This window comes from Gadus chalcogrammus, chromosome 21, assembly GCF_026213295.1.
Source record: "Gadus chalcogrammus isolate NIFS_2021 chromosome 21, NIFS_Gcha_1.0, whole genome shotgun sequence".
In the NCBI taxonomy this organism is placed as follows: domain Eukaryota; kingdom Metazoa; phylum Chordata; class Actinopteri; order Gadiformes; family Gadidae; genus Gadus; species Gadus chalcogrammus.
In genome coordinates, this window is record NC_079432.1 from 10,675,053 (window position 1) to 10,702,699 (window position 27,647).

The 27,647-nt window shown below is 46.2% G+C and overlaps 4 protein-coding genes across 5 annotated transcripts; 3 read left to right on the forward strand and 1 right to left on the reverse strand.

The window, feature by feature from the left end:
* The first annotated feature begins 44 nt into the window (after nt 1–44).
* tcte1 (t-complex-associated-testis-expressed 1) lies at nt 45–5,192 on the forward strand. The gene is made up of 5 exons (XM_056580684.1): nt 45–86; nt 445–617; nt 728–1,338; nt 1,711–2,160; nt 2,888–5,192. The coding sequence occupies exons 2-5, from the start codon at nt 461–463 to the stop codon at nt 3,038–3,040; spliced, it is 1,371 nt and encodes a 456-aa protein (XP_056436659.1). The 5' UTR covers nt 45–86; nt 445–460; the 3' UTR covers nt 3,041–5,192.
* On the reverse strand, nt 3,841–12,270 carry tmem151ba (transmembrane protein 151Ba). 2 transcript variants are annotated; one of them, XM_056580683.1, is made up of 3 exons: nt 12,099–12,270; nt 10,783–10,947; nt 3,841–7,751 (listed from the first exon to the last, which is right to left on the reverse strand). In XM_056580683.1, exons 2-3 carry the CDS (start codon nt 10,876–10,878, stop codon nt 6,279–6,281), a joined length of 1,569 nt encoding a protein of 522 aa, XP_056436658.1. In that variant the 5' UTR covers nt 10,879–10,947; nt 12,099–12,270; the 3' UTR covers nt 3,841–6,278. The 2 variants fall into 2 exon arrangements, with proteins under 2 accessions (XP_056436658.1, XP_056436657.1); XM_056580682.1 differs by having other exon boundaries at nt 10,783–12,270.
* nfkbie (nuclear factor of kappa light polypeptide gene enhancer in B-cells inhibitor, epsilon) lies at nt 11,923–20,426 on the forward strand. Its single transcript, XM_056580687.1, has 6 exons — nt 11,923–13,520; nt 15,639–15,741; nt 16,222–16,432; nt 16,979–17,067; nt 18,429–18,683; nt 18,981–20,426. Exons 1-6 carry the CDS (start codon nt 13,165–13,167, stop codon nt 19,047–19,049), a joined length of 1,083 nt encoding a protein of 360 aa, XP_056436662.1. The 5' UTR covers nt 11,923–13,164; the 3' UTR covers nt 19,050–20,426.
* Nucleotides 20,427–20,851: 425 nt separating this feature from the next.
* slc35b2 (solute carrier family 35 member B2) lies at nt 20,852–27,586 on the forward strand. Its single transcript, XM_056580686.1, has 4 exons — nt 20,852–21,620; nt 23,132–23,337; nt 23,777–23,937; nt 24,511–27,586. The coding sequence occupies exons 1-4, from the start codon at nt 21,601–21,603 to the stop codon at nt 25,462–25,464; spliced, it is 1,341 nt and encodes a 446-aa protein (XP_056436661.1). The 5' UTR covers nt 20,852–21,600; the 3' UTR covers nt 25,465–27,586.
* The last annotated feature ends 61 nt before the right edge of the window (nt 27,587–27,647 follow it).

Consider the following 27,647-nt stretch of genomic DNA (forward strand, 5'->3'; position numbering starts at 1 on the left):
ATTTTGGTTGCCTAGCAACGAAGCTTTGGCTTTGAAATTGTGCGGTTTGTTACCAAGGCGTGAAGTTATCCAGACAAGCGCTAGTGGTACGTTATAATGGCACTATTTATCCAATTGAATCCACATTTCTAGATTTTACGTTTGTAGAATGTTATGTTCCACATAAAAGATACTCTTTGTTTCGCTGCTCTAGATGCTTTTCGCATCAAATAGTTTTGACCGGGATACTTGGGCTGATGCTACCGCTAATGTTAGGCAAGATGTAGCATTGACAAACGCATATCTAGCTTTAGTTTTCAGGTACAATTAAGTAGTGGTAGAAGTAGAATTGATCAGGCCTATGTTCCCTCCTTAGAGGATATCTCGCCTCTTACGGAGCAGACAGTCCCTGCAAGTAACATTTTGTCTATAATACATCCACCTGACCATATTGCCCACGGACAGTATTTCTTCTGGCACAATGTCCAAGTCCATCGATCCTCCAGTGGAACAAATCAACGCGTTTGGGGACCATGGACCACTGCGCAGGATCATTGCTGAAGACCCAGAGTGGTCCCTTGCTCTGGTGCCTCCCTTATCCATACTCTGCCTGCAAAACATCGTGACAAACTTCGAGGGTATGCTCTTCAAAGGCACAATTGACAAACAGCTTTATCAATTACAGTATCATAACAACATATTAATAGGATTCATTGTACATGTGCTGGTTGTGACCATGTCATTAAAGAAAAGCAGACCATCGAAGAGCTGCTGCCCGCTCATAAGGAGTACGTGCTGGGCCGGCTGCCCCCCTCCCTGCCGCTGCACGTCACCGCCAACCTGATCTCGGACCCGGGCTACTGGCGCCGCTGCTGCGTGCAGCGCTGGAACCCCTGCGACGTGTCCCAGTATGGCCACAGCTGGAAGCGCATGTTCTTCGAGAAGCACCTGGAGAACCTGCTGGAGCTGTTCATCCCGGACGTGACGCCGCCGCACTCCATCCTGGAGCTGGTGCCCCTGTGCAGGGACTACGTCCTCAGGCTGGACGTCTCCCAGCTGCTGCCCCCGATCAAGGAGCCCGGGAACCCCGGGAGGCAGAGGCCGCGCGAGGAGCAGCAGCAGGAGGAGGAGGGGGAGGAGGAGCAGGAGGAGGAGGAGGACGCGGCCAGCGACGTGGGTCCGTCGATGGACCACTTTGACTTCGGCCTGCTGTTGGACCAGCTCAGCCGCCTGGAGGAGCTGCGGCTGGTTTACGGGGTCCGGGGCTGCGGCATGAACTTTGAGTGGAACCTGTTTGAGTTCACGCTCCGCGACTGCGAGGCCCTGGCGAGAGCGCTCAAGTCCTGCCACACCTTGAAGGTAATCAGAATGTTTGTGGTTGTTTTTTCGAAAACAGCAGCAATGCTCTCGCTCAAACATAACGAAAAAACACAAAACATGTGTTTTAGTCTACGGTACTGATAATGGTAATGTTCCACATTTGATCGAATCGGTTTATTCTTGGCAGATCCCCAGTTGGCCATACTTATCAGAAAGGGAAGTCAACTGACCCTCCTGTCTCCCGAAAGCTACATCAATGATCATGTAATCTAAGTTCACTCAGGAATGGAAACCGAGCTTCAAGCACAATGATAGATGATACTCGCTGATGGGAATGCGATAATGTGTCTGAACATCACCCGTGTTAGGTCAAGTCTATACAGCCTCACTGCCTCATCTCCTGCTATGAAGGTCCTGAGGCTTTGCCAGAGCAAAGTGGAGGACGAGCGCTGCCGGATCCTGGCCCTCCACCTGCTGGACCACCCGTCGCTGCTCGAGCTGGACCTCTCCCACAACCTCATCGGCGACCGAGGGGCCCGGGCCATCGGCAAGCTGCTGTCCAGGAGCCGCCTGGAGGGCCTCGACCTGTACGACAACGAGGTCGCGGGCCCCGGCGGGCGGGCCATCGCCCACGCGCTGTCCCGGAGCTCCACCCTCCGAAGCCTCAACCTGCGGCTGAACCGGTTGGGGGACGAGGGCGGACGGGCCGTCGGCCAAGCTCTGCTGACCAACCGCACGCTCCGCCGGCTGCACCTGGGCGCCAACGAGATGGGAGAGGCCAGCGCCGCCGTGCTGGCGCAGGTGCTGGTCCAGAACGACACGCTGACCAGCATCAACCTCTCCTGCAACAGCCTGGGCGCGGTGAGCTTAAGAAAAGCCCTTTCACCTGCATGCGCCTGGCCTGGTTTAGGACCGAGGCCAGGGCAGTACACTGTGTGGTTGTGCTAAAGCACTGCTTCTAGCAAGTTAGGATGTCTTTATGTTCTTCTACTTCTTCCTCGTCTTCTACTACTAAACAATGTGTTATTGAAGTGGTTTACACAGAACACTTGAATTCATTGAAGGTTTTATGTGAGGCAGTAAAGATTTAATTGTCTATATGTAAGCTTTTCTTACCTTTTGAAGCTGTTATCTTTACAAACCTTTTGCACTAGGGAAGACGCATAATTGTTTTGGGAAAAACAATAGATTATTCTAAATTACTCCTGTTGCTTTTGCTTTTGCTTTTACCATTAAATTGCATTGCAGTTTCCAGTAGCTAAGCCATCATGCAGAGGCTATAACTATAGCTAAAATAGGCAATAAATAAATGGTGGGGGGGGGGATGTGAAAGTGGGTAGGTGTGGATAGTGATGTGGGGTGGGTGGATGGCGTGCTGCAGTCACAGTCATACAGTGATGGTACAGGGAGTTCATGCTGGGGGTGGCGATAGCAGGTGTCGTGCGAAGAGAGATTGAGTGAGATTGCCTACCTACGCTATCTGTGACCGTTACAACCTTTCGACTCCCTGGGAAAGATGGGCTAATAGCATAACAAGGGGGCAAGATGATGATTACGAGTGATGTGTGTGCGTGTGTGTTATGCCCAGGATGGAGGTAAGATTCTGGAAGACGCGATGTCCCATAACAACGCTGTGACGGAGTTTGACGTCCGACTGACGGAGGTGGGCGAGGGGAGCGAGGCCTTTATCGGCCAGAGGGTGCGAAGCAATCAGGGCAGGGTGCATGAGCATCCCGCCTGAGAGAACGCCAACGGCAAGTACACTGTGTGATTCAACACAGTAAAACCTGAACGATGCTCACACACTCATGGTTCCCACCGCTCTTCTGTTCACCTCTTGCGGGGGAGAATGACGGAACGGAATAGAGATTGAATCTTTGAAGAATGCGTGTCATTTTGTCCAATCGTTCCTCCGAGACAAATTGTTTTCATAGACCCCACTAACATGATTGATCGTGTGGCTGATCAATGTTGAGCTGAAATCTGTCCAAATGACCTATCGGCAGACACGGTAGTACGCTGTACATAGGAAGCACTTATGTTTGGTTATTCTTTGTAGGCCTTAGCTTGGTAAAAAATGTAATTCCCAAATATGGGATTTTCCTAAAATATCCAGCTTATCAGAGTGACTCTTGGTGGGAAGTAAAGACAACACACATTCTCCTCTGAGAAAAGCCCTCCATGCATATTTCTGTTCATCTTTACCATAGTTAGTCCATTTTGAATAATATGGTTTTGATTGCTCTATAGATTGCTACATTTTCCTTCGGTGCCGCCATTGTTTTTTTTTTACTCATCAGACTGCGGCGCTCCTTGTTCGTCGTGAACTTAAACTCCCTCCCCCTAGGACTGACTGGGTCTATAATATTTATGTTATCCGAAACGGCTTTCAACAGGCCCAAGGCCAGACCGATCTGCAGAGAGAACAGAATGTGAACTCACAAGACCCTGATGGATTACTGCAACAAATATGGGCTATTTATGACACATGATGTTGGTTAACTCAATACCAAAACATGACACCATAGCAAAATCATTTGTATGGGGTGGTTTTATTTTATTTGAGTGTCCCGATTTGAGCCATGACCCTTGCCTGATATCAGAGGGAATGTACAGTAGACATGGTGGCAGTGTAGACATATGTCTCGAAATGTAACTGACCTGCTGTAGAACAGTGACATCCTTTACTGTGCAGCAACAAGCAAAAAGGAAGGCTTTCGATTGTGTGTATCGCAACAGGCAAGATGTTTCATGATCATTTTGAGGTAAGTCTGTATCAAAATTAATTTACAACACATATAAAATTTGTTTAAGCTACATAAAAGCACATAAACAAAAGAAAAACATCCAGATGCTAGTTTTCTATAATACATATGTGCCCTGTTAAAAAACTACACATTTAGTTATCACTTTTCAGACTCCAGCTTCACAATATATTGATGATACAAACTGGTTTGAAACTTGTTTATAATTCGTCATCAACATTCAGCTTGTACACCAGGTACAATTGTTCTAATCGGACTTCCTTATTACTCGTATAAAAAAGCAGCTCCAGAGCTACAGATCATGCTGCTAGGTTATGTTATAAAGCAAGGGGGTTTTCCGCCAAAAAATGAACTACTTAGGGGTAGCTTTGCATGTCTGGGTCATCTACACATCGAATGGTTTCACTTTGGACACCTTCAGTTGTAACATGAACTCCACCCGAATATCAGCTTACAGTAAACATTTATGTTGGCTTGTCATGTAACCATATCACTGTTGTTGCAAAATAATTTGTAATTTTAATAAAAGAGAGTGAGAGAGTTATCGAGAGACTTGATGTCAGATAGTCCAGGATCAACTGTATATGACGGTAGTCAGGAGATTTTGGGGGCTGCTGTTATTCACTAGGCTCTTATCACAGAGGCAAGCCCGATGAGTGAAGAGGAAAATGCGGACATTAAGTCCATAGTTTCAGACTGACCTTTAACTTAAAGCCTTTTTCCTTTGTTAGGATCATGGGCAATTGTGACAGGGTAACCTCGAATGACTGCAAACCCTCTGACTGCAAGATGAGTGAGTTAGTGCACAGCTTACCCAGGCTCCTTTTTTTATACATACAAGTAATACAGGTCACTGATTTAAAATAAGTAGGACCCAGGGTTCGGAGAATTAAATGAACTGTATAATACACCCAAGGCATACATATTTAGTTTGTTTCTTGTTTGTTACAGATAAGGATGTCTGGTCTGGTTTTATTTTATTTGGGTAATGCTGGAGTGTCAATCCCAGGTTCTTTGATGGATGACTCTCTTTGTCAGGCTCTCTCTCTCTCTCTCTCTCTCTCTCTCTCTCTCTCTCTCTCTCTCCCTCTCGCTCTATCTCTCTCTATCTCTCTCTCTCTCCATCTCTCTGATATACATCAGCAGACACTGAGTTTATTTGGTTATTTTTCAAGAATCTGGTTCTTGTTGCCCAGTGTCTGTATATGTTGGAAGCTGTTCTAGCTCTTAATATTAATAAGTTGATAATGGATTATTATTAGAAATTAATCGACAAGAATCTTTTAGGGATGGCTGTTAGATACTTAAACAAAGAGGTAAACTGCAATATTATAAATATTTCCAAATATGAAGTTCAATGGCGCCTGTCAAAACAATACATTTAGTCGTTTGTGATGAGGCCTTGGGTTGATGAATCACTGTTGGATAAAGGGTATTTGTCAAAAAAAATGTGTGTTGATACGATTTTTGGTGTGTCGCCTTTTCTTTTATCTCCACTCCCTTCTACTCAATAAGTAATTGATTAGGTTGCTATATTTAGAATTCAGGAAGTATCGTGTCACTGTTGTCTAATTGATATTGAATTAATGTCTGAATACAGTATCGGGTACTATTGTTAAGTTCCTTTTTTAATCCTTTTTGCGGAACAAGACACCATATACAAACAGCTCAATCTTTCAATGACTTTGGAACTATAAATGTTTTATTATAATTAATTAATTATTATAAGGACTTACACTTGAGTGACTGAAATGACTCAAATGAAAAACAATACTAAACATTGTAGCTATTGATTCATGATTTGATGCTTGACATCACTAGACAGAGGTCGCAGGTCACTTTGGTTACTCAAACTTAAGACGGACGAGAAGCTGTGCTCTATTTACAATATGGAGTAGATCGCAGCCCTTCTCAGAGCATCATAACTACAATGTAAAGCTGACTCATTCGTGTACTGTACTGCTGTGCTGCTGCAACGACCCTTATGTCCTTCATAACCGCTTTGGAATTAAACAAACATTGTAGTAAACCAAATACATGGGAGATCTGCAGGTCCATCCAGGCCCAGTCCAGTGGGGCCTTCCTCACCCTGTATTGGCTGAAAGGGGAAAGGCAAGCCAGGTATAAAAACAATACGAGCAAGCTCGCCATCCCTTTGTTCCTTTGCTCAGCGGGACGGGGCAGTAAGCAGCAGAGGGGGTTGGGGCATTGGGGTCAAATGGAGGTCTCTACGCAGGAGCCGTTCCTGTTCAGGGCGTGCTGCTCGTGCCCCGGGCAACCCTCCCCGCGGTGCACGATGAGCACGGGGAAGCACAGGGCGTCCTGGTAGTCCGGGGGTGGTGCGGCCTCGTCGGTCACGCCGCCGCCGCCGCCGCCGCATCCCCGCCGCTGCGCGTCGCAAAGACAGCGCAGGCTTCCGCCGGGCCGCGGCTCCTCCAGGCTGCCGCTGCTCAGCCCCAGGCAGCTGGGCCGCGAGCCGTACAGGCGGCCCAGGGAGAAGCGGCTGGCGCTGCAGGGGAGGCGCGGGCTGGCCCGGGTGCACACGCTCAGCGCGCTGCGCGAGAAGATGGACGAGCTGCTGACGGCGCGGTGGCAGCGGTCGCAGTTGTGCCGGGAGCCTCTTCTGCTGTTGTTTCCGCCGTCGTCGCCGTCGCACGCCGGGTAGCTGTCGCGGCTCCCCGACAGCTGGGCCAGGTCCATAAGGACGGCCTCCGAGTAGCTGGGCACCAGCCCCTGGTTGGAGCGGATGTGCCACTCCAGCTCCGTGCTGTCCACCGTGTTGACCCGGGGGACGCCGCGACCCAACGGCCGCTCCCCGGCGTCCGAGGGCGGCGTCGCCCCCGCTCCGGCCGAGTCCAAGCCAAACAGCTTCTCCACGTGGTAGTGGACGCTGGCGGTGCGGTGCTCCGTCAGCACGCGGAGCGGCCAGGACAGGGTGAAGGCGGCCGCCGCCCAGAAGGTGGCGCTGGCCGCGTACCAGGGCGGCCGGTCGGGGTCGGAGAACACCAGCATGTGCTCCTTGAAGTCCACGTTCCTCAGGTGCATGCCCTCGCGGGCCTCCATGTAGTCGTCCAGGCCCTCGTTGTCGGCGAAGAAGCAGCCGCGCTGCGTCAGGTACGAGTTCTCCGACGCCACGTTGGCGAAGCTGAAGCACTTGGTGAAGCGCAGCCGGGCGGCGGCCACGCCCCGCAGCCCCAGCAGGCTCTTGGACACGTCCCTCACGCCGCAGTCGCCGTAGTCGAACTCGGCCTCGGCCACGTGCGTGTTGACCCGCTCGTGGTACACCTGCGTGGTGGTGTAGGCGTCGCCATTGCGGTAGCGCATGACCTGGCGCGTGCGGCGGACGTAGTGGTAACTGATGGCCTTCCACCAGACGCAGGGCGTGGCCCGCTGCATGCGGAGCACGCGCTGGCCGGCGCTGTCGGCGTCGGCGCGGTACTGAAGGTGGTCGCGGGCGTGGCAGTGCCAGCACTCCACCAGGTACACCACGTAGAGCATAAGCAGGAAGGCCAGGGGGATGGAGAGGTAGCCGTGGGAGCAGGGGCTGGGGTCGTAGAGCAGCGGCGGGCGGCCCTTGCACCACGCCACCGTGCCCACGCAGCCGTAGATTAGCGCCGACAGCAGCAGGCACTTCCAGTGGCTCTCGCGGCAGAAGGACTTGGCGAGAGACTGCTTCACGGGCCACTGCTGCACAGACCCAGGGGGGAAGAGAGAAGATTAAGTGTTTTTTATGATGTAGGCTTTGCATTTCAATTTGAAACTGTTTACGATGCGATGCTGCTGAAATAACACATATTACCCCCCAACCGACACACACACATCATTATGCACTCTGACAAAGTTATTATTAGAAAAACGCATTTGATATCTTTCCTCTGTGTATTGTATTTATAGGTCTTAATGAAGAAAAAAGAGAGGGAAGAGACTTGATGGAAAGTATGAAATATTAAGAGAAACTACATTCTAAGTGCTTTTCCATAGTTTATGCATGAGCATAATAATGTAATGTGATTGCTCATATATAGGTCTCCCCTAATGCAAAAAATAACCGTAATACTCACCAGATATAGGGAAATTATAAATTATTATAATCTTAATGTGTGACTTACAACTAATTACAATATTGTGTGTGTGTGTGTGTGTGTGTGTGTGTGTGTGTGTGTGTGTGTGTGTGTGTGTGTGTGTGTGTGTGTGTGTGTGTGTGTGTGTGTGCGTGCGCGCGTGTGTGTGTGTGTGTGTGTGAATGTATTTATGTGGGTGTTGGGGTGTGTGTGTGTGGAGAGAGGGACAAAGCGACACCGTTAAGTGTGATCAGGGTAAAGGCAGATCATAAGTGTCACTGACGCATTGTTTTAACCAGCTTGCATTGATGTATTGAACTCAATGCACTGCAGTGAACAGCAGCCACACAGGGCAGGGGATTAAATAATAAATGTATATTCCCTTTGCCAGCCCCCACCTCCCCCTCCCCCATGATCCCAAGCCATGGGGGACCATCACCTTCATCACCACCACGGCCACCCCTACCCCCACGGGGGGCCGTTGTTTTTAGACTTCTTTTCCATGTTAACCTTCTGAGGCCGCTGGATTTGCCAGGCTCGAAGTTCTGCGTTTGCGGTTTGTGAATCAGCATCCTGTAAATAACTGATCTAGGTGATACGTGATAAGACAGTTATGGCCCGATGGTTCGCCCAATCCCCTGCCACGTATTTTTTTTTAAATGCCTGCCCCTTTAAATATCAAAACTATTTCCAAGGATAACTTCTAAGATGTATCTGTGCAAAAAAACATCTGGCGTGTCAGTCAGTCAGGTAAATCCACTTTTGCCAATGGGACATTGACAGAATATTCCTCTAGCTTCATGCCCTGTTCTAACAGAACAGGGCATAGTTGGCATGGGCACGCGCACGATGTACACATAATTCATCCCTGTCTCCGCCGTGGCCAATACATATAAAACCATAATGGATTGACTGCAGACATAAAGTAACACTGAAGGGTTTGAATCCTTTTATGAATTCACTTGGGCCGGTGCCACTGGAGTCTTACACTAATGCAGAAATAGCAAATAGAAAAAGATTCTCATAAAACATTGGAAAGAACGTGAAATAAGGGAGGAAATCTATAATATTTTACTCATGTTGAACCTCAGCTCCCAAATGACGGTTGAATAAGCTACGATTTTAAACGTTATCAAGCTTAAAAATCATGCAAATAAATGCATTAAACTATTCTTTGGTGTTGTAATTTGGTTTTACTGGGAAAAACAATGGACCAACAACATAGGTTTTATATCACAAAATATATTCCAGTTATTTCCATACAATTAAAATGTGATTTCTTCTGAGGTTTCTGTTTTGATTAGGCAAAACCTCGTTCTTACAAAATGACCAACCCCCACAGAATGAGACTGACCCTGTAGCGATGTTCTTCTGATGTCAAATTAGCTACTCAACAAAGCAGAATAAATCACTGTGGATTACCGTCCTACACTTTGAAAATAGCTTTATCATATATCGTTATAGCAAAACTGGCTTAATGAATGTATTCCTGTCCCTGTATATATATATATATATCGATTGTAATATGAATGAACAATATTCAGCAGTTTCTACAAAAAGGGCATGACTTGTAACATGGTTTGCGATAAAAGCGTCTTCCATATACAATGGCATGAAGGTAGTTAAGGAATGTACAACTTCTCATGCACGCATGACAACTTTAGGATAAAGTAATGATACAATTATGGGTGTAGCTTTAATATATTCCTTGTTAAGATTTAATCTTTCTCAACGATGCCTGTAGGCTTAATGAGGATATCGGGAATCAAACCCAAAAAACTTCTGGCTAACTAAAACACTGCCACCAGACTGTCCAGGCATAGGGCATACTGAGTTCTGACTTAGGTTGCTCATTTGAACGTATGGTATGTAGCATATTATGTAATTTAATATAAGTAGGCCTAGTCATATTTCCATATTGACCTTTACATAATTATCGATAGCTGCATACATAAATATCTGAAAACATTATAAAAGTCCACAGAATGGATTTTAACTGGCATTCATTTGTCTTTCACCTGTATTTAGCTTTCTCTTGACATAATAGGAGCAACACCGTTATGTAAAATCACGTGTACTTGCAACCATCCGATGTGTGGGACACGAGTTCATGGAAAATAAACTCATTTTCCATGAGAAAAAAATACATATACATATACGAATGCAATTTCCATACAACTTCTTAATGTTGTTAAGAAGGCACACACACGCACACACACGCACACACACACACACACACACACACACACACACACACACACACACACACACACACACACACACACACACACACACACATAAACACACACCCCTCTTCGGATGGGTTATGGCAGCACGGGCGGGCCATACGTCACTGTGATGTGCACTCTATGATCGAACACAAACAAAGGACACGCTATTATTTTTTCTTTCTCTTTCACCTGATCCTTGACACAGAAGTCTACAACTCCTAGTACTACATCGATGACTCATTCATTTACAATGTCTTCAATTATCAATTTCATAGATTGTCTTTCAACTCATAACATGAAAACAGAACTGAACTCATCTGAAAGAATAAGCGTAGTAGGATCCAATAGGATTACCAAATAATTAAAAAAAACACTCCAAAATCTGTTGAGGTTTAAACTGTTTAGGTTGTGGATAATGTCTCTCACCTCCTCTCGTGGGTTTTCCGCCGTGGGTTCTTCCTCGGGGACTGTGTCGGTGTTGCTGCTCTCGCTGGCCGCGGATGCCTCGGATGCCGGGGACATGTTTGTATTGACAGCGAACAACCACACAGCATGGGTCTCCTCAGCACCAGCGATGCTACTGACCAACCCCTAAAAACCACTAAGAAATTATAAAACCGCCTTCCTCTGAAAGAAACCACCATGGCATCGCCCCAAGGCAGGAACTCGAGGGGGAAACACTGAGACACACACCCTTAAAAGAAAGATGCATTCTCTCCTCTTTTACGTGAGCGGCGGTTGCGTGGCTACGGGAGTCTACGGCTACGAGGGCGTGTGTACGCTCGCTTGCAGAAGTTGGCCTCGCGTCTTGTGACGTCCCCCCGTATAAGATGCAATATGATATGGCAGATTTGTATCTTCTTTCAGTGGCGCCTTTACAAGGAGGAGAGGAGATGCTCCTGCAGCCGCCTGAGCGTCGTAACCAGCGACGCGCGGAGGGGTACCAGCCGTGGACAAAGAGACTATAGGCGTTCACACGTGCTCACAATCCAAATGTAAATAAGACCTACATCGAGCCTGGGTTACACAGTACACTGTCTTATATGAGTGAATAAGTCAAATAGATATAACAATTATTATTATAATAATATTATAATGATTAGTTATTATAACAACAACTATAATACCATTAATAATAATAGGAATACGTTAGGCCTATTAAATATTTAACATAATAAACACTCATTTCAATTTGGAGTTATAGGGCTACGTTAACTTCGATCTCATTGCAAATATGAAGAGCAAAAGCCTATCATATTACATTAATAGTCATCAATCTCGGGTGCATTTGACAACAATTAAACAACAAAGTTGCCTCTACTGGCTCTTTCATACAAAAAGCTGAACGATCCAAAGTCCAATTGAATAGTTGTAATCAGCGTTATTTCTTTAAGGTTTGTATGCACTATGGTTCATCTGGAGGCTACATGCATCGATTTCACGCCTGCACTGCGGCTTTGGTATGCCTAGACTGCGAGCGGTTGTCCTGCTCTAAATATAGCCGAGGGGAACTCCGCTGTTCAAGTCACCCTTTGACCCTTTGGCATGTTCACACAAAGTTTCACCCATAAACAGACCTAACGTTCACCACCGCGGTGAGTAGGCTGTTTGGATAAATTATAACTTAGGCTAGAACATATTTATCGAAAGTAACATGGCCTATTGGTCGGATTTAAACAATAATTAGACTGATATTACTTTTTGTTTCCTTATATGACATTGCATTTCTTTACAGTGCTTACGGTAATCGCATGGCTCTTAGTTGTTCATCATCTTGCCTTATTAATGACGGCTCTGGAAAGCACTGTCCTATCGACACAAACACCAAGGAGGTGGCAATGATGACACTGCACTAACCCAAAGGAATCTTCCGTTCTGCCTTATTAAACCCCACTGGTGCGTCTGACTGGTGTCTAGTGGAAAAACACCCAAATAAATAAACAAACCAGAAGGATTCTCATTGGGAAATAGGGTTGTAGAGAGGGACAGACCTGGATAGTCGACGTGCGCCATCTGTTGGTCTAGCCTCGCACCTTTTTTTTTTTTAATAGCAGAATAAAACATACTTGCAATATTAATTTGACGTGTATCTATGTTGGATTTAATACACATTGAAACATACAATAGACCAATGCATGTTTTCCCAAGAATATCAACGTCCAGTGCAATTTGCTCCTTCACCTTTGGGTTGTTGAATAAGGCCATTATGGTTTACAGTAGGTTAAACGTTGCAAATATATGAACCATTATGTGTTGCGTTATCACAGGCTCCTTTTCTGGACACATGCTGTTTTATCAAGGCGAGTAACAACAACAAAAAAGCAATTTATGAGTGCTTCAGTTTTATTTACAGTCTGCAAATCACACTTTAATCCACTAGGCTACGCCAGGCAAAAAGTCAGCCTTTGCCACGCCCTTTGGGGATTCCCCTCCAACAGTTTACGGTTTTTTTTCTTCTCACATGCACGCAGAGATCGGCGCTCGTTGTATTCGTCTCTATTTGGCCTGCCGCAGAGCCCTGGTAATGTTATCGTCGTCTTAACCATGCCTTATTTTTTAGTCCTACTTTTGTGCAACACTTAGCCTATTAATAATTAAGCAGTGTACTTGTCTAATACGTTAGTATTAGATGTAGGGGGGGGGGGGGGGGGGGCATGAACGGCGAGCAGCTTGTGCACCTCTTTGGTTCCACAAAAGAGGGGTGCTTTCCTTGGGTCCGATTCACCTCTGGTTCTGAGGGGAGCAGCCAGTAACAGGTAGACCTTGACATTGACACCGACCAGCAGCACCACCAACCCCACCATCACCATGGCGAGCGGTGACTGCAAGAAAGACTATCGCATGGATGACAACCGCACGGACTCTGGCATCGACTCGTACAGGTCCATTTTGAAAGACGCGGAAGAGTCGTACGGGAAACTCGCGGGGGATCCTGCTGAAGACAGCGATGGTGCCGACAAGTTTTGCAGCAGCATCAGCAGCACCGCGGACGAGCGGATGGACTCAGCATACGACTCGTCGTCCCTGACGGTGGACAGTCTGTCGGAGATCGTGGAGGACTGCAGCCTTTCTACCGCTGAAGAGACGCTCTCCAGCACGCCGACCGGGGGACTTAGCGAACAGGAGGAGAACTTTCTCACGATCATCACTGAAGACGGAGACACGTACGTTGTTTTTGCTACTTAATTTTTCGCTTATTTCTTTGTAAGTAGCCTTGTTTAGAATATGCAACATTAATTAGGCCCCTAGCTAATACACCTAAGGTTTTGGGTATTTTCTTATTTCCCCAAAGGAAAGGATGAATAACAGAACTAAGGTTAGCCGTTTGCAGTGCATTGCTCAAATTCAAATAGGTTATATTTAAGTTCTGCAGCAGGTTGCAAGTTTCTCAACATTGATTCAACATTGTAGCCAGTAGTCATATTTTGAAAAGCCCTAGTGACATAGTTATGTGTAAAGTAAAATAGACATTGCTTATTCACTGTAGGTTTTCATTCGTGAAGTTCATGCCTGTATGGGCATGAGGTTGGCATGGGTGGAGGGTCAGGACGAAGGGTCATTTTGAGTGCCCAGGCCAACTTTTGCTGTCTCGTCTTTTTATTAGACCCGTCACACACAGACATAGAGCTTCTGGATAGGTTAGTGTTGGCTGTCTCATCTAGTGTGCAGAAGTGAAAGAGATAGGGCCGGACTTCCCCTAGAGAGAGAGAGAGACACACACACACACACACACACACACACACACACACACACACACACACACACACACACACACACACACACACACACACACACACACACACACACACACACACACACACACACACACTACTGCTTTTATTTCGGTACCACTGAACTTAAAATACTAACTTTCCCTTCTTCACTTCTTTAATCAAAACATTTATTTTAACAAATGGAGCATTATTTCCTCAGAGGAAAGAGTAATTTGCTGTACAGGTCTTCAGGCAAAAAGGCAGAGGTGCTTGGAATAACCACAGGTGTGATTGTGAAGGAATACACCACATTGCGTCGCACCGTAGTAGGCTAGCATGCAAATATTTAATTTCCCTAGGGAATTTGAGCTTGTTCTTTTTTCTAGTCTTAAGCAAACAAGTCCCTTTTGCCATTTATGCTTCAGACATTTATTCCGAGACGATATTCAGAAACTATGGCTAGAGGGGCCGTTATGATGTCACCAGTTTCTAAATATCATGATTCATGATCAAATGAACGTTTGGTCCATGTTTACAATGTGTAGGCCCAGTTGGGACAGCAACGTTTTTTGTTGAGTAGGCCTTACTCTCTGAACAGCATCATCACCCATACGAATAGAAAAAGGCACCCAGGTACCGATTATAACTGGCAAGAATACATTGTTCTTGAAAAAAGATTATGTATAGAATTAACTCTTTATGGAAAGTTTCTTTTAATTGAAGGTCAGGTTGAGACGCGAGTGGGGGAAAGGCAGGACAGTGATGACTCCCAGCAGTCCATGACAAGTTCCTACAATTCCCGTCAACTTCAGCTTGAGCAACACACACTTCCACTATGCTATATATAGTCGGACATAAACTAGCCATGGTCGTTTTATGTAGTACCAGCAATTAATCATCTTTTGCAATGGTATAAATTCAGAGACACTTGAATTTATGTCGGAGTAATGTCGGAAATGTATTGTGGTTGCTTACAGTAAATCATGTGTATATATTGTGACATTTAACAGTGGTTGACACATTTCCAATGGAAAAACTAGAGCAGTATAATTCATATGCATATTTTTTTTGTCAAAATATGTCTACACCATAAGCATAACTTACTTAAATTAAGTGAAGGTTTAATGTTAAAAAAAAATAGCAACACATCTGCATGTATGTATGTGTGTGTAAATGTGCTGATAGTCTAAAATAAGCACGATAAAGCATGTTTCCATTTCCTGTTTTGTTTTTTTTCGCTACAACTTCCCACTCGTGGTGAGGTTGATGTGGTTTCCTTTTTTTGTTCATAACCTGTGCTAATACATTCCAACTTAACTTGCTTACAAAGGTGCTTTCTTTGTTTGCTCAATATTTAAACCCTTGTTACCAGTCATCCTTTTAGAAACTCACCTGATTTGAAGACAGTGAAATATGAATTCTGAGGAAGGCACGATGATGCAACATGGTTTGTGTTGAAATCCACTAGATGTCAGGTCGATTGCTCAATGTGAAACAAAAAATGCTATCAAGATTTTGCAATCACATGCATCATATTTAGTTACTCTCTCACTCTGCTTTCTTTCAAAGAATATTGCATTTGGCCATCATCCATGAGGACCAATACTTCGCCCATCAGTTGATACAGTGGTTCCCCAAAGACGTCCTGGACATCCAAAACAACCTGTACCAGGTGGGTGATTTCCCTTTTTTAATTATCTAGCAGAGTCTCTTCTTCAAACCGGGCTTGTACTTCCTCAAAATCACAGAGTGGAGTGTGGCAACAATAAAGTCATTTCTGCCCGTGGAATTCAAGCGAAGTGCTGTTCCTCTTTCCTCATGGTTCCTTGTGAACTCATTAGAGACCGACTGGAAACTCCCAACGATTTCTCGACACCTCCTGTCTGAATAGGGCTATTTGTAATGGTGTCGTGCCATGGCTTGAGGAATGTTAGCATGCGTGACCATGTGCCCCGATTGCAACAGCGGCGGCATTATTATTACATTTTTAATTATTTCATCATTTGTTATTATTTTACTTGGCCAGAGTCGCATGGTTAACCAGATACTAAGTGTGTTAAGATGAACCGATGAATGGATAGAAAGCCTCTGTGCTATTGTGATTTTACGTTAAGTCCCGGCCAACTGGCTTACCTTTCCCTCTGCCTCCCAGACACCCCTGCACCTGGCCACCTACCTGAGCCTGCCCTCGGTGGTGCAGAGCCTGGTGGAGCATGGGGCCAGCCTGGAGCTTCAGGACCGGGACGGCAACACGCCGCTGCACGTGGCCTGCCAGCACGGCTGGGTGGAATGCGCCGCCAGCATGACCGGGGACATCTCCCCCAGCAAGCTGGTCCCAGTGCTGGAGACGCAGAACTGGAAAGGTAGGCTCTGTAACCACACACTGCAGGCATACATAGTGGTGTCGTTGTGGTGGCCTGTGGCACGACCGGAGTTGGTCCATGGCGTCATCAGGATCAGATGATTGAGGTCCTTTTCTGCTGATGTTTGTTTTGCTGTAGTTTCTATTATCCACATTCATGTGCACAGAGTTGTGGCTCTCCACTTGATTCTGGGCCATGCAGTCTGCACATATTCCTATCTTTATACAACGCTCATATGTTCGTACCAGAGCCATCGTTCTGTCATATCTTTTGCATTTCCATCACTGTAAATGACCTGTTGCCTACACTTTAAGAAGCCTTTCTTATGATGAGCATGTGCCGAAAATATGTCTGGCATTTCTGCAGCATTTCCACTGCATTGTTTTTACCAGTTCCCATAACATGAAAGCACCATTGTTTTAATCTGATTCACCTCAATAGTTCTCATAACATGAATGCAACATTGTTTTAATCTGATTCACCTCAACCTTTCGCCGAACACCGTGAGTGGTTCAGTGACAAAGAAACATGCTGGGTTTTCCACAGGTCTGACCTGTCTTCATGTAGCGTCTCTGAACGGACACCTCCAATTAGTGAAGCTGTTGATGAAGAAAGGAGCGGACCTGAATATCCAGGTAAGCGTTTTAAGCTATACACCCCACACTAAACTGCACACTTTGCTTTGACCCTCAAAATATTTGGATTGTAACCAGGATGGAACGTGAACATAAGACCGCATCTAGGAGGTAGTTTTGTAGTTTGTTTACCGAGCACTGTGTGACTGCAGAATGGTCCGCCTTCCAACTGGGCCGGAGCTGCTTTATGCAGCCTCTCTATTTAAAGAGGCTTGGGTGATTGTTTTACCCAAACACAGATCAACTATCCTCTCCTGGGGAGACATAGATCGGCTGACGCTCACTCCCTCTAAACGTCTTTCTCGAAAGCTCTGGCTTTCAATCTGTTTATATTTGTGATGCTTAGAAAGCATTGGAACACATACTACTAACTCTCCCAAGCAAATATAATCTGCATTTTGGATGTCACTGTAACCTCCCCCGACCAATTATATTTGAGCATTCATAACCTCCCTTAGCCTTTACTTGATCTATGTGGACTTCTCCCGACCGGCCTGGGGTCCACTACTGGGCAGCACGCTAATCACATTACACGCTGGCCTTTGGCGTTCCTTCCTTCCTCATTAGTAGTTGAGTGAGATATGCGGTGACTTTATTTTTGTCTGTAGTATTTATCTGGTTAACGCCTTGCCAAGTGGACCCGGTCTGACGAGGGAAAAGCCCCGGGCCAACGAGGGGATGATAGAGGAGGTGTAGACTAAAGCTTTGCCCAGCCTACACGTTCCCTGAAGCTGTGGAAAAACCAGTTCAACATGGCATTCTTGAGGCTTGATAATGCGTTCTGTGCTATTTCAACAAAACAAAACGCGTGAAGACTAAACATTAACGCTTAAGTAAAGGGCAGTCAAGGTTCCAGCAATAACATGTTCTCCATCACGTTGCTTCATCCAGGGTTGGGATTCATCTCTGCTGCACACCTCGCCCTATGACCTCATTTATTTGGTTTTCTGTTCGTTGGGAAATTCATGCAAAACGTGTGACTGGTGGCACATATGATAAATGATACTTAATTAGACAGACTCATCTAATTGCCCAAAATTATAAAAAAAAAAAAAGCATTCCTACTACCCCATCGGGAGCCATAATGTGTGAAATAGGTGGGCTCTTCCTTGACCTTGGGGAACCCCGGTTGACTTTTCCGGAACACATCCCTGTACTATGGGCAGGGATGATGTGCAGAGCATAACGGCAGGGCTGTTCTTCTCTTTCGAGAACACACTCGCAGAGAAGCCTTCAACGGCACTCCAAGCAGTCGAAGTCCGGCCTAAGTCAAACCCAACTACAAAACCTTTGATTGCTGAAGGCTCTTCAAAACGCTCCCTAACACACCCCCCCCCCCCCCCCCCCCCCCGCGCGCCTAGGAGGGTACCAGCGGGAAGACGGCACTCCACCTGGCCGTGGAGCAGCACGACCTGCTCCTGGTGGCCCTGCTGCTGAAGCAGAGCGCCGACGTGGACGTGGACGCCGCCATGTTCAACGGCTGCACGCCGCTACACCTGGCGGTGGGCCGGCAGGATGCCGCCGTTGCCAACCTGCTGTGCCAGGCCGACGCCGACAAGATGGTGCGCAACACGGAGAACGAGACGCCGCTCGACCTCGCCGACGGCAACGACGACGTGAGTACGGCCATGGCCAAGCGTGTGTTGGTTGTTGTTGTTGGTTTGGATGTTGTTGTTGTTGTTGTTGTTGTTGTTTTTTTCTATTGTAGGTTGGGAGTGGTTTGGGTAAGTGGATAGAAAAAGCTTAAAAGATACAAGGTGGGAAACCTTGAGATGTGGAGAACCGTCACACTAAAGAGCAAAAAATCACAGATATTTGTCCATTGGGGTTATATTTTATCGTTAATATCGTCAATGGTATCATTGATCGACTGTTTTAAATTAACCTTCCTGTGCTGTACTGCTCTGTTGTAGATCCTTGCTCTGTTCCCGTTCGATGACATCCAAATCTCTGGGAGGTCAGTGGTCGCTATGAAGTTCTGAGTTTCCTATGGGATGCTGAAAATGGAGCGATTGAGCAGCCCTCTTGGATGTACCTAGAAGCCCGCTGTATCTGGAACCCACCGGAGTACGAACAGTACTCCCACTCGGGTGGTCAAACTGTTTGGTCTGTTTGTAATATATTTCCCATCTTTATTGTTATTTATCAGATTTTGAGGCACATTTCTGGATTCTTACATAAGGTACAAAAGCTAAATGTTTTATTTATCTTTTTCTTATTATTATTATCTTACAAAATAACCTGTGGAGTGTGTGTGTGGTGGATGGCTGGTTGAAGCAGCCTCACCTGGCCCGAGTTGGACTGGTTAGCCTGAGTTGGCGCTGAGTGGGGCTTCTGGCCTCTGTGTGTGGAGTAATCAAAGGGACACATTAGCAACCAGCCATCCCCACACACTCTTTCGAATCCTAAATAATTTTGCAAATTTCTCTAGAAAATATTCGGCAAGCAAAGGCAACTCCTCCAGAGCTTAAAATAGTAATGCAAAGGTTCTTAATAAAATTGTAATTATAACGACTTTTGCTGATACTCGGATACATAAAAAACGTTAGGTGTTGGTGAACATATCATTCATTGTAATGGCTTTTACCCTTGTAGCTCAATTTAGCCTTCTTTTTGCGATGGAGCTATGATGAAATATAATCAGAAGTTGGGGAAAAAAAAATGTTGTTATGTCCCATTTCTTGAAAGAATTGTGTGCAGAAATGAAACCATTAAATTATACATAGTAAAACACGTATTGCTTCTTATTTTTTAGTGCATTAGGAAACCTTATATAAAATGGTAGTCTGGGATCGGGTGGCTTTTTAGTTTTATGAAACGCATCTCCCTTTCACCAATTGTGAGTGGCGTTGTAGGCACATAAGCCACCCATAGCTGTTGTGATGTATGGAGCCTGTCGGGCCTTAAATCCCTCTCTGATTTGAAGTAAAACTGCCTGGATGTGGGAATGACAACTGATCCGCCTGCTGATTCAGAAATGCTTGCAAACTTGACATTTTATTTTGTATGAAAATGATTAAATTATTCTTGGACATTGCTTTTGATTTATTTATTTAGAATGTTGTTTATCATGGACCCACATTAACATAAGAAGAATTGCTTTATCTGTAAGTATTTTTTGAGACACTTAGGCGACCATGACACTGACTCAATGCCTTCCAACCTACCCAGAAAAGAGTTTACAGAGGAGTTTCAAGGAGTATCTAGTTTTTGCCTTGGTATTCTGCCATGGGTCCCACGCAGGGCAATAACTCTTTTGTTACCATAAATGTAAGTCTGAATCTGAATAGCTTTTAAATAGGATGGATGGGAAGAGCAATCTGCTAATGGAATTGGCGTCAGCGTGGTTCATCATCTGGAGACTTATGACTCTGAAACGTGAGCGCGGTGATCTGTACGCCTCAACACTGTTTCCTCCCCCCGCTGAGGGGTTTTCTATTGAATTCCTCTCAGGGATTCCTCCCCATCACCTCACTGAAACAATGACTGAATAGCCCACTCAGCACAAACACACACACACACACGCACGCGCACACACACACACACACACACACACACACACACACACACACACACACACACACACACACACACACACACACACACACACACACACACACAGACCCACACACACACACACACACACACACACACACACACACACACACACACACACACACACACACCAGTTTGGAGCCAAGATTATAATGGAGTCCTTTCAGTGTGCAACAGTGGAATTTCTTGTTTCCTGTTGAAATAAGTAATGTGTCCCCCCCCCTAGAACAAGAAATACATGAATATCTTGCATGTGTGGTTGCCAACGGGAACATTATGTTCTGAAACTGTGGTTGCTTGTTCCGTTTTGGATGTTATGCGTAGAAGCTATTTACCGTTAGGGGGGGTTTGTGAAACCAGTTATATCAACCTGTACTTATACTAACCTATCACCGAAAAGGGAACTGATAAACCAAAATGCATGCCAAAATTACAATCCGACTTTATTGCCTATTGAAGGTCACTGTGATGAGCTTTAGAAACAAAGTGATAAATGGACGTGGGCTACGCGTTCATCCGATCATCTTCTCTACAATTTCTTAGCGAGAGCCGCTTCAATTTTTTAATGCAATACAGACATTATATATTTATACATCAATGTCAATATCAGTTTAAAAAACTTTTTTCAATTTAGAAATACTAAATCTGGAACAGCGAGGTCTGGAGCAAACATCGGCTGTATGTGCATCTGTTCCTCCTCGCCTAGGGGGCAGCACAGCGATAACGTGTTACTCCTTTACTCCGGTATCCCTTCAATGCGATGAGGAGGTTCCCTTCCTGAACAAGTGAACACACAGAAGAGAAGTTGAGCAGACCCAGGGAAAAGATACGACCTGGAGACTAGATAAAAGCACATCGACACCTGATTATACGTCAATCCATAACCGCTGTGTCTGCGAGGCTACATGCGCGGCCCCGGCGGAACCGCTTAAATCGAGTGGCGTGCACGCCAGGTGTCGGGCCAACCAGTGGGGGAAAATGAAATTTACTTCATGCAGGTAACATAAGATGCCTTTGTAATATTTAATTCACTCGAAACTTTTCATGGAATCACTCCTACATGTCTACGTTCATCTAGATGACGGTGCACCTTTGTTGACAAGTGGCCAGACGATCAGTATCACATGCTGATACTCGTGTTATGTTTGTTTCCTGAGATTTGATGATAATGTCTCAAACATCCCCGATTTTCGTTTTTTGTAAATGGTTTATGTGTATATGTATATGTCCGAGCCCGATCCCAGAAGGGGGTTCGTTGTCACGTTGATCTGTGTATCATGTGGAGATGGATTTGATTATTTATTAAGTTAACTTTCCTTCGTATCGTCGCGTGTTTTTGACACATGATGCACAGTCTAAAATGACATCAGTTCATCCCCTGAGTAAGTCAATGCAGTGCTCCTGTTGGTAAGTTGCCTCTCCGTTGCACTGTCCTACATACCTCCATGTAACGGAGTGCTTGTCTCCCAAGTACACGCCGTGCTGCAGTGGGGTTGCTGGTTCTGTGGTGTGGCTGCCCTGGCTGGAGTACAGTCCCACACAAAGAGGACCTGTGTGAGTCATGCAGCCAGGCAAGCAAGTCCCCCTGGGCGGAGGCCCTCGGCGTGAATGCGATACACATACGCCACGACAGCAAGGAGCACATTTTTCTGTGCCACGGTTTCAGCTCAATGGTCTTATTATTATATGCATACGTCTGTGGACTAACGGTGTGCTACCTGCATATGCACAGGGCTATCTTTTAGTAGTTCAAATATCTGGGAAATTAAATACATGCTGGAACTGTGAAGCAAGATATGCTGTTTGAGAATGTAGTCGGTTGACTCATTCTCAAACCGCATAACCTTCTTTTGTAAAAGCTCTTTTTTTTCAACTGGTTTTTCTTTCAAATCTTGTTTTCTTTTGAATTCTGATATTTCAATCACACAGTTGTTAGGGTTTGTAATAGGGCAAGAGTTTTGTCACTTGGAACCAGCCATTCAAAATGATTCACATAGTAGACATTGTTGTTTAACTATAGGTTGCATAACTATACCCTTAACTATAGGTCAAATTCCACGCTGTTTCAAAGTTAAAGTGAAGGAATGGGCTACATATGTTTGTTTTTTGTAGTGTGTCAAGCTTGGACGGAGCAATATCCATTTCAGTTACATGGGTCTGGACTGGAGGAGAAAGAGTGAGTGAGGGACTTCCTATAGAGGGATATGGTCCGGACATGTTCCGGATGTTGTGACATGTCAAATTCTTCACCAACATCCATATTTATTCTAGTCATCTGTTCTTGTTCTTGTCGTGTTCCTATTCTTCTCCCCCAGGGAACTGTGAACTGGCGTGCACAGTTAGGTAAGAGAATGGGGGAAAAAAGGTCAAATGGTAGCCCCGGACCAAGGCTGAAAGTCTCTTCTCTCAGCCCAGCTGTTGGTCCATGGCTGTCATAAGCTTTGTCCCTACGACTAACTAGCGGTGATTTTTTTTTTTTGCTGTGTTTGTGCGTCTGTGTTCCCCGCAGGCTGTGGCCAGCGCTGGCGCTCCTCATCTCTTGGTCGGCGGCGGCGGCGGCGGCGGCGGCGGCGGTGGGCGAGGGGTCTCTGCTGGACGGCTGGCACGACGTGTGGCCCTTCCGCTTCCTGCTCAACATGCTGGGCTACTCCACCATCATCATCCCCGGCTACCTGCTCATCAATTACTTCAGGCGCACCAACTACCAGGACACCGGTTAGCAGCGCCGTACCGCTCCCTGGTCCTCTCCACTTTAATCAGTGTCCATATTTATTTTTAAGAAAAACAGCTTTTGCATCACAGAAACATTTTTGTTTGGTTGAAGGAAAAGGATTTGGCTCCAAGCTGTTTTTTTTTTCCAATAAATTAAAATAAACACAAAAGCCAGCACCGTTTGCAGCCCGGTCACTGCCTGCGAAATAACCGCAAACTAACAAACGGGCTTAACCAGACAACATGGCGAGTGCGCCAGGGACCCCTGGCTGTGACTTGGTATACTCCCCTCTCTGGTGCATCACATCTTTTTAAAAACTCTTTCCCGCTACGCCAACGGTAGCCTAAATGCGTTAAATCTGCGAACTTCCCCGTCAAATCTCTCCTGGATTAACACAGACGTTAACGGGGCGTCCGTCCTGTTTGCCTTCCTTCACGCTAGGTCACGGTATCTGTAGCGCCATCATCAAGGCCTGCGTGTTCGGCAGCGAGACCAAGTCGGGCCTGCTGGACGAGGTGTCCAGCGCGCCCAGGGTAGAGGTGGACTCCGGATCGCCCGTCAGACAGATGTTCAAGTTGACCTTCTGTGCGGTGGGCCTTCAGGTCAGCTTGTTTTACCACACGCACCCTCATATACTCCCATGCCTCAGCCTACATCCAGCTATGGGGTGGCCCATGGTGTGGTCACAAATGAAGGGCCAGGATCACATCCAGACTAACCACAGCTCCACTGACTAGCTTTCCTGTCCTATTTGACGTGGCATTTGAATATCTACCTGTATATGTGGTTTATCACAAAGGTATTGTAGCAATGCAACTGTTTCTTAGCATTTAGGATAGGGCTGAATGATTGATCTAATTCAAACTGAGATCAAGATGTAATAGAACGCGATTTGAAATCGCAAAGGCTGCGATAAAAAACATTTATTATTATTTTATTGTTTGATTTATTACTTGTTTAGTGAATAATACAGAACATAAGGAACATTAGAAAGAAAAATCGCATACTAAATTGCAATATTGGTCGAAATAATCGGAATTAGATTATTTCTCCAAATCGTTCAGCCCTGCCGGTAATTTAGGAGCTGCTGTGAAAGTAAATCATGAAAAGAGTGATGGAGGATTCAGCATGTCACCAGCACTGTAATAAAGCCCACCGTTGCCCCACTGCCGCAGGTTTCCTACCTGACGTGGGGCGTCCTGCAGGAGCGCGTGATGACCCGCTCCTACGGCGAGGCCCCGGCGGAGCAGGCGGTGGGCGAGCCGGACGCGGGCGGCGAGCGCTTCACCGACTCCCAGTTCCTGGTGTTCATGAACCGCATCCTGGCGCTCACGGTGTCGGGCCTCTGGTGCCTCACCATCAAGCAGCCGCGGCACGGCGCGCCGCTCTACAAGTACTCGTTCGCCTCGCTCTCCAACATCCTGAGCAGCTGGTGCCAGTACGAGGCGCTCAAGTACATCAGCTTCCCCACGCAGGTGCTGGCCAAGGCGTCCAAGGTCATCCCCGTCATGCTCATGGGCAAGATGGTGTCGCACAAGAGCTACGAGTACTGGGAGTACCTGACGGCGGCGCTCATCTCGGTGGGCGTGGGCCTGTTCCTGCTGTCGAGCTCGGCGGCCCACCAGCCGTCCACGGTCACCACCTTCAGCGGCGCCGTCATCCTGGCGGGCTACATCGTGTTCGACAGCTTCACGTCCAACTGGCAGGACCACCTGTTCAAGTACAAGATGTCGTCGGTGCAGATGATGTTCGGCGTGAACCTCTTCTCGTGCCTGTTCGCCGTGGGCTCGCTGCTGGAGCAGGGCGCGCTGGTGGAGGCGCTGGCCTTCATGCACCGCCACCCGGACTTTGCGTGCCACGCGGCGCTGCTGTCGGTGTGCTCGGCGTGCGGCCAGCTCTTCATCTTCTACACCATCAACCAGTTTGGCGCGGCCGTGTTCACCATCATCATGACCCTGCGGCAGGCCATCGCCATCCTGCTGTCGTGCCTGCTCTACGGGCACGCCGTCACCGCCATGGGCGTGCTGGGCATCGGCGTGGTGTTCCTGGCGCTCTTCCTGCGGCTGTACGCGCGCAGCCGCGCTAAGGCCGGCCGGCGCTCGACCTTGCCACCGCCGCAGAAGGTCTGAGGCTGGCTGTGGGGGGCAGGGGGAGGGGGAAGGGATTTCTTTGTTTTCGGTTTTCTTTTTACCGAAATGAGAGCAGAGGCCATTTTTTCTCCGGTGGCCCCTTTTGATTGTACGCACGATGGTTTAAAACTTGTAACCTGTATTTTTACTTTTTTGTTTTTAATCCGGTTTTATTTTATTCTATTCCAGGGGTGCATTATTTCTTTATTTTGAGTAAAGACACTGAAAGGGATCCTGCAATTTCGGGTTCTTTGTCATTTTTCCAAGATGGCTCAAAGGGATTAATAAGACTTTACTTGCCGGTCGTCACTCATCTTCAGTGACTGTGAAGTTGGTCGTCATAATGTGAGTGTGTTTATGAAAGCGTAATTATCACACCCATCCCCTAAAGACTTGATGAAGGCACCAACAAAACCATCAACAATCAATGTCAAAGCTCTTCCTCGGTGGTGGTTTGGTACTGGGCTTGGTTTTGCCCGAGATGCTGACGTTGCTATGTTGCGGTAACCTGGCAACCCCATGCACATCCAACTTTTTGTGTTCCATCATGTTTACCGCGACACAAGATCAGACCAGGAAGGATTGTAAGGAGAACGGGCACTTCTCCACATTGAAGGTACGGCCGGGAACAACTTCTACTAACTGTCTGGTCAAATTTGTTTTTTAATGTTTCTGTGAGAAAGGAGGCCTGTTTCAAGAAAGTAGAAAACAAAAGGAGAATAAGTTACACAACACTTGAATAAATGTCAACTATGGGTCACCTGACGCATACAAATATTTGTCGATAAATAATCCCACCCTCCTCCTATACACATAAAGGTGTCATTTCACGGTGAGGCTCAACCTCAAGGCCAAAAAAAAAAAGAATAATGTTAGTTATAACATGTTTCAAAGAGAAAGATCATTCCAGTGCTAGGAATAATTCAATGTTGGAATTGTCTGCACCTGCACTTGTACTGGTGGATTGGCAAAGAAAACAACTGAAAGTCTAGCGAATCACCTCAATAAGAGCCTTCTATGGAGATTAGAGAAGCAGTCTCTTTTTTATGTCTTGTCTGCCTGACTCTTCCTTCTCAAATATCACTTATTCTATGATTTAACGGGCCTTCTTACAAACACTTGGGTATGTGGATGGATTTAAAAACAAAAGCCTTTGTTAATTGAAAACTGTGTGTGTGTGTGTGTGTGTGTGTGTGTGTGTGTGTGTGTGTGTGTGTGTGTGTGTGTGTGTGTGTGTGTGTGTGTGTGTGATATGAATGTAGGTGTGAGTACAAAAAACGGTGGATACTTTGCTCCTTTTTGTGTTTATATTATTTGTGTATTTACCCAAGTAACTGGATTAATAATAAATACAATAAGTTAACTATAAAATGTGTATAGCAGTGGTGGTTTTTATATTTAATGCGTACCAAATGTGATGTGTCTTATCCGACCCCCTGGTTTCCACTTGGGGCGCCTTCTGAAAGGTTGTGACCTTTTTCAGTTATCTATTTTAGCCTCTGCTTACAACTCGACCGGAAAGCGTTTGTTGTCGTCACTATTCATCACAAACCCTGTAGCGTCTCCGGCTGCGCGGAACCAAGAGGAGTTCGTAGGAAGTGTAGCCTTGACTCATAACGGGAGATGGCTTACAATCATACCCTGATCATATCAGTCAGAAACACTACTCGCACATTGGACCCCCCACACATGCTCACACATAAACCATGGTTTACACATCACCCACCTCACTTAGACGACGGGTCGGGGGCGGAGGACGAATGGGCATCCCCTCTGAGCTCATCTCGCATCACCCTACACACTAGTGATACTAACTAGTCTCCTAGAGGCGCCACGACCACCCCCATGCCCAACGCTCTATTGCCAGTACGAAAACATACTGTAAAATAATAGTTAACATGAGGTAGCTGAGTTGATGTCAACTGACGAATCCGAGACTTACCGAACACATGGGTTAATGATCTGACTATCTCAATGTTTAATGACGCATCAAAAGGTTAATCATTATTTCAAAGACTTCGACCCAGTCTCGAATTACAAAAAGATCTGTGTTACAAGGTCATTGAGTGTATGTTGTGTGCTGGAGTTGTAATAAGGGTTGTAAAAGGGGCAGATATTTTTCGGGTAGCCTGTGATCTGTGTTACAAGGTCATTGAGTGTATGTTGTGTGCTGGAGTTGTAAT

What these genes read in the sequence shown, in the direction of transcription:
- tcte1 (XM_056580684.1), top strand. Translation starts at nt 461, where the DNA reads ATGTCCAAGTCCATCGATCCTCCAGTGGAACAAATCAACGCGTTTGGG. An exon ending in CATCGTGACAAACTTCGAGG is followed by an intron (nt 618 to 727) that starts GTATGCTCTTCA and finishes ATGTCATTAAAG; the next exon opens with AAAAGCAGACCATCGAAGAG. An exon ending in AGTCCTGCCACACCTTGAAG is followed by an intron (nt 1,339 to 1,710) that starts GTAATCAGAATG and finishes CCTGCTATGAAG; the next exon opens with GTCCTGAGGCTTTGCCAGAG.
- nfkbie (XM_056580687.1), top strand. Translation starts at nt 13,165, where the DNA reads ATGGCGAGCGGTGACTGCAAGAAAGACTATCGCATGGATGACAACCGC. An exon ending in TCCAAAACAACCTGTACCAG is followed by an intron (nt 15,742 to 16,221) that starts GTGGGTGATTTC and finishes TCTGCCTCCCAG; the next exon opens with ACACCCCTGCACCTGGCCAC. An exon ending in GAGCGGACCTGAATATCCAG is followed by an intron (nt 17,068 to 18,428) that starts GTAAGCGTTTTA and finishes CCGCGCGCCTAG; the next exon opens with GAGGGTACCAGCGGGAAGAC.
- tmem151ba (XM_056580683.1), bottom strand. Translation starts at nt 10,878, where the DNA reads ATGTCCCCGGCATCCGAGGCATCCGCGGCCAGCGAGAGCAGCAACACC. An exon ending in CGGAAAACCCACGAGAGGAG is followed by an intron (nt 7,752 to 10,782) that starts GTGAGAGACATT and finishes GGGTCTGTGCAG; the next exon opens with CAGTGGCCCGTGAAGCAGTC.
- slc35b2 (XM_056580686.1), top strand. Translation starts at nt 21,601, where the DNA reads ATGAAATTTACTTCATGCAG. An exon ending in CACCAACTACCAGGACACCG is followed by an intron (nt 23,338 to 23,776) that starts GTTAGCAGCGCC and finishes CCTTCACGCTAG; the next exon opens with GTCACGGTATCTGTAGCGCC. An exon ending in TCTGTGCGGTGGGCCTTCAG is followed by an intron (nt 23,938 to 24,510) that starts GTCAGCTTGTTT and finishes CCACTGCCGCAG; the next exon opens with GTTTCCTACCTGACGTGGGG.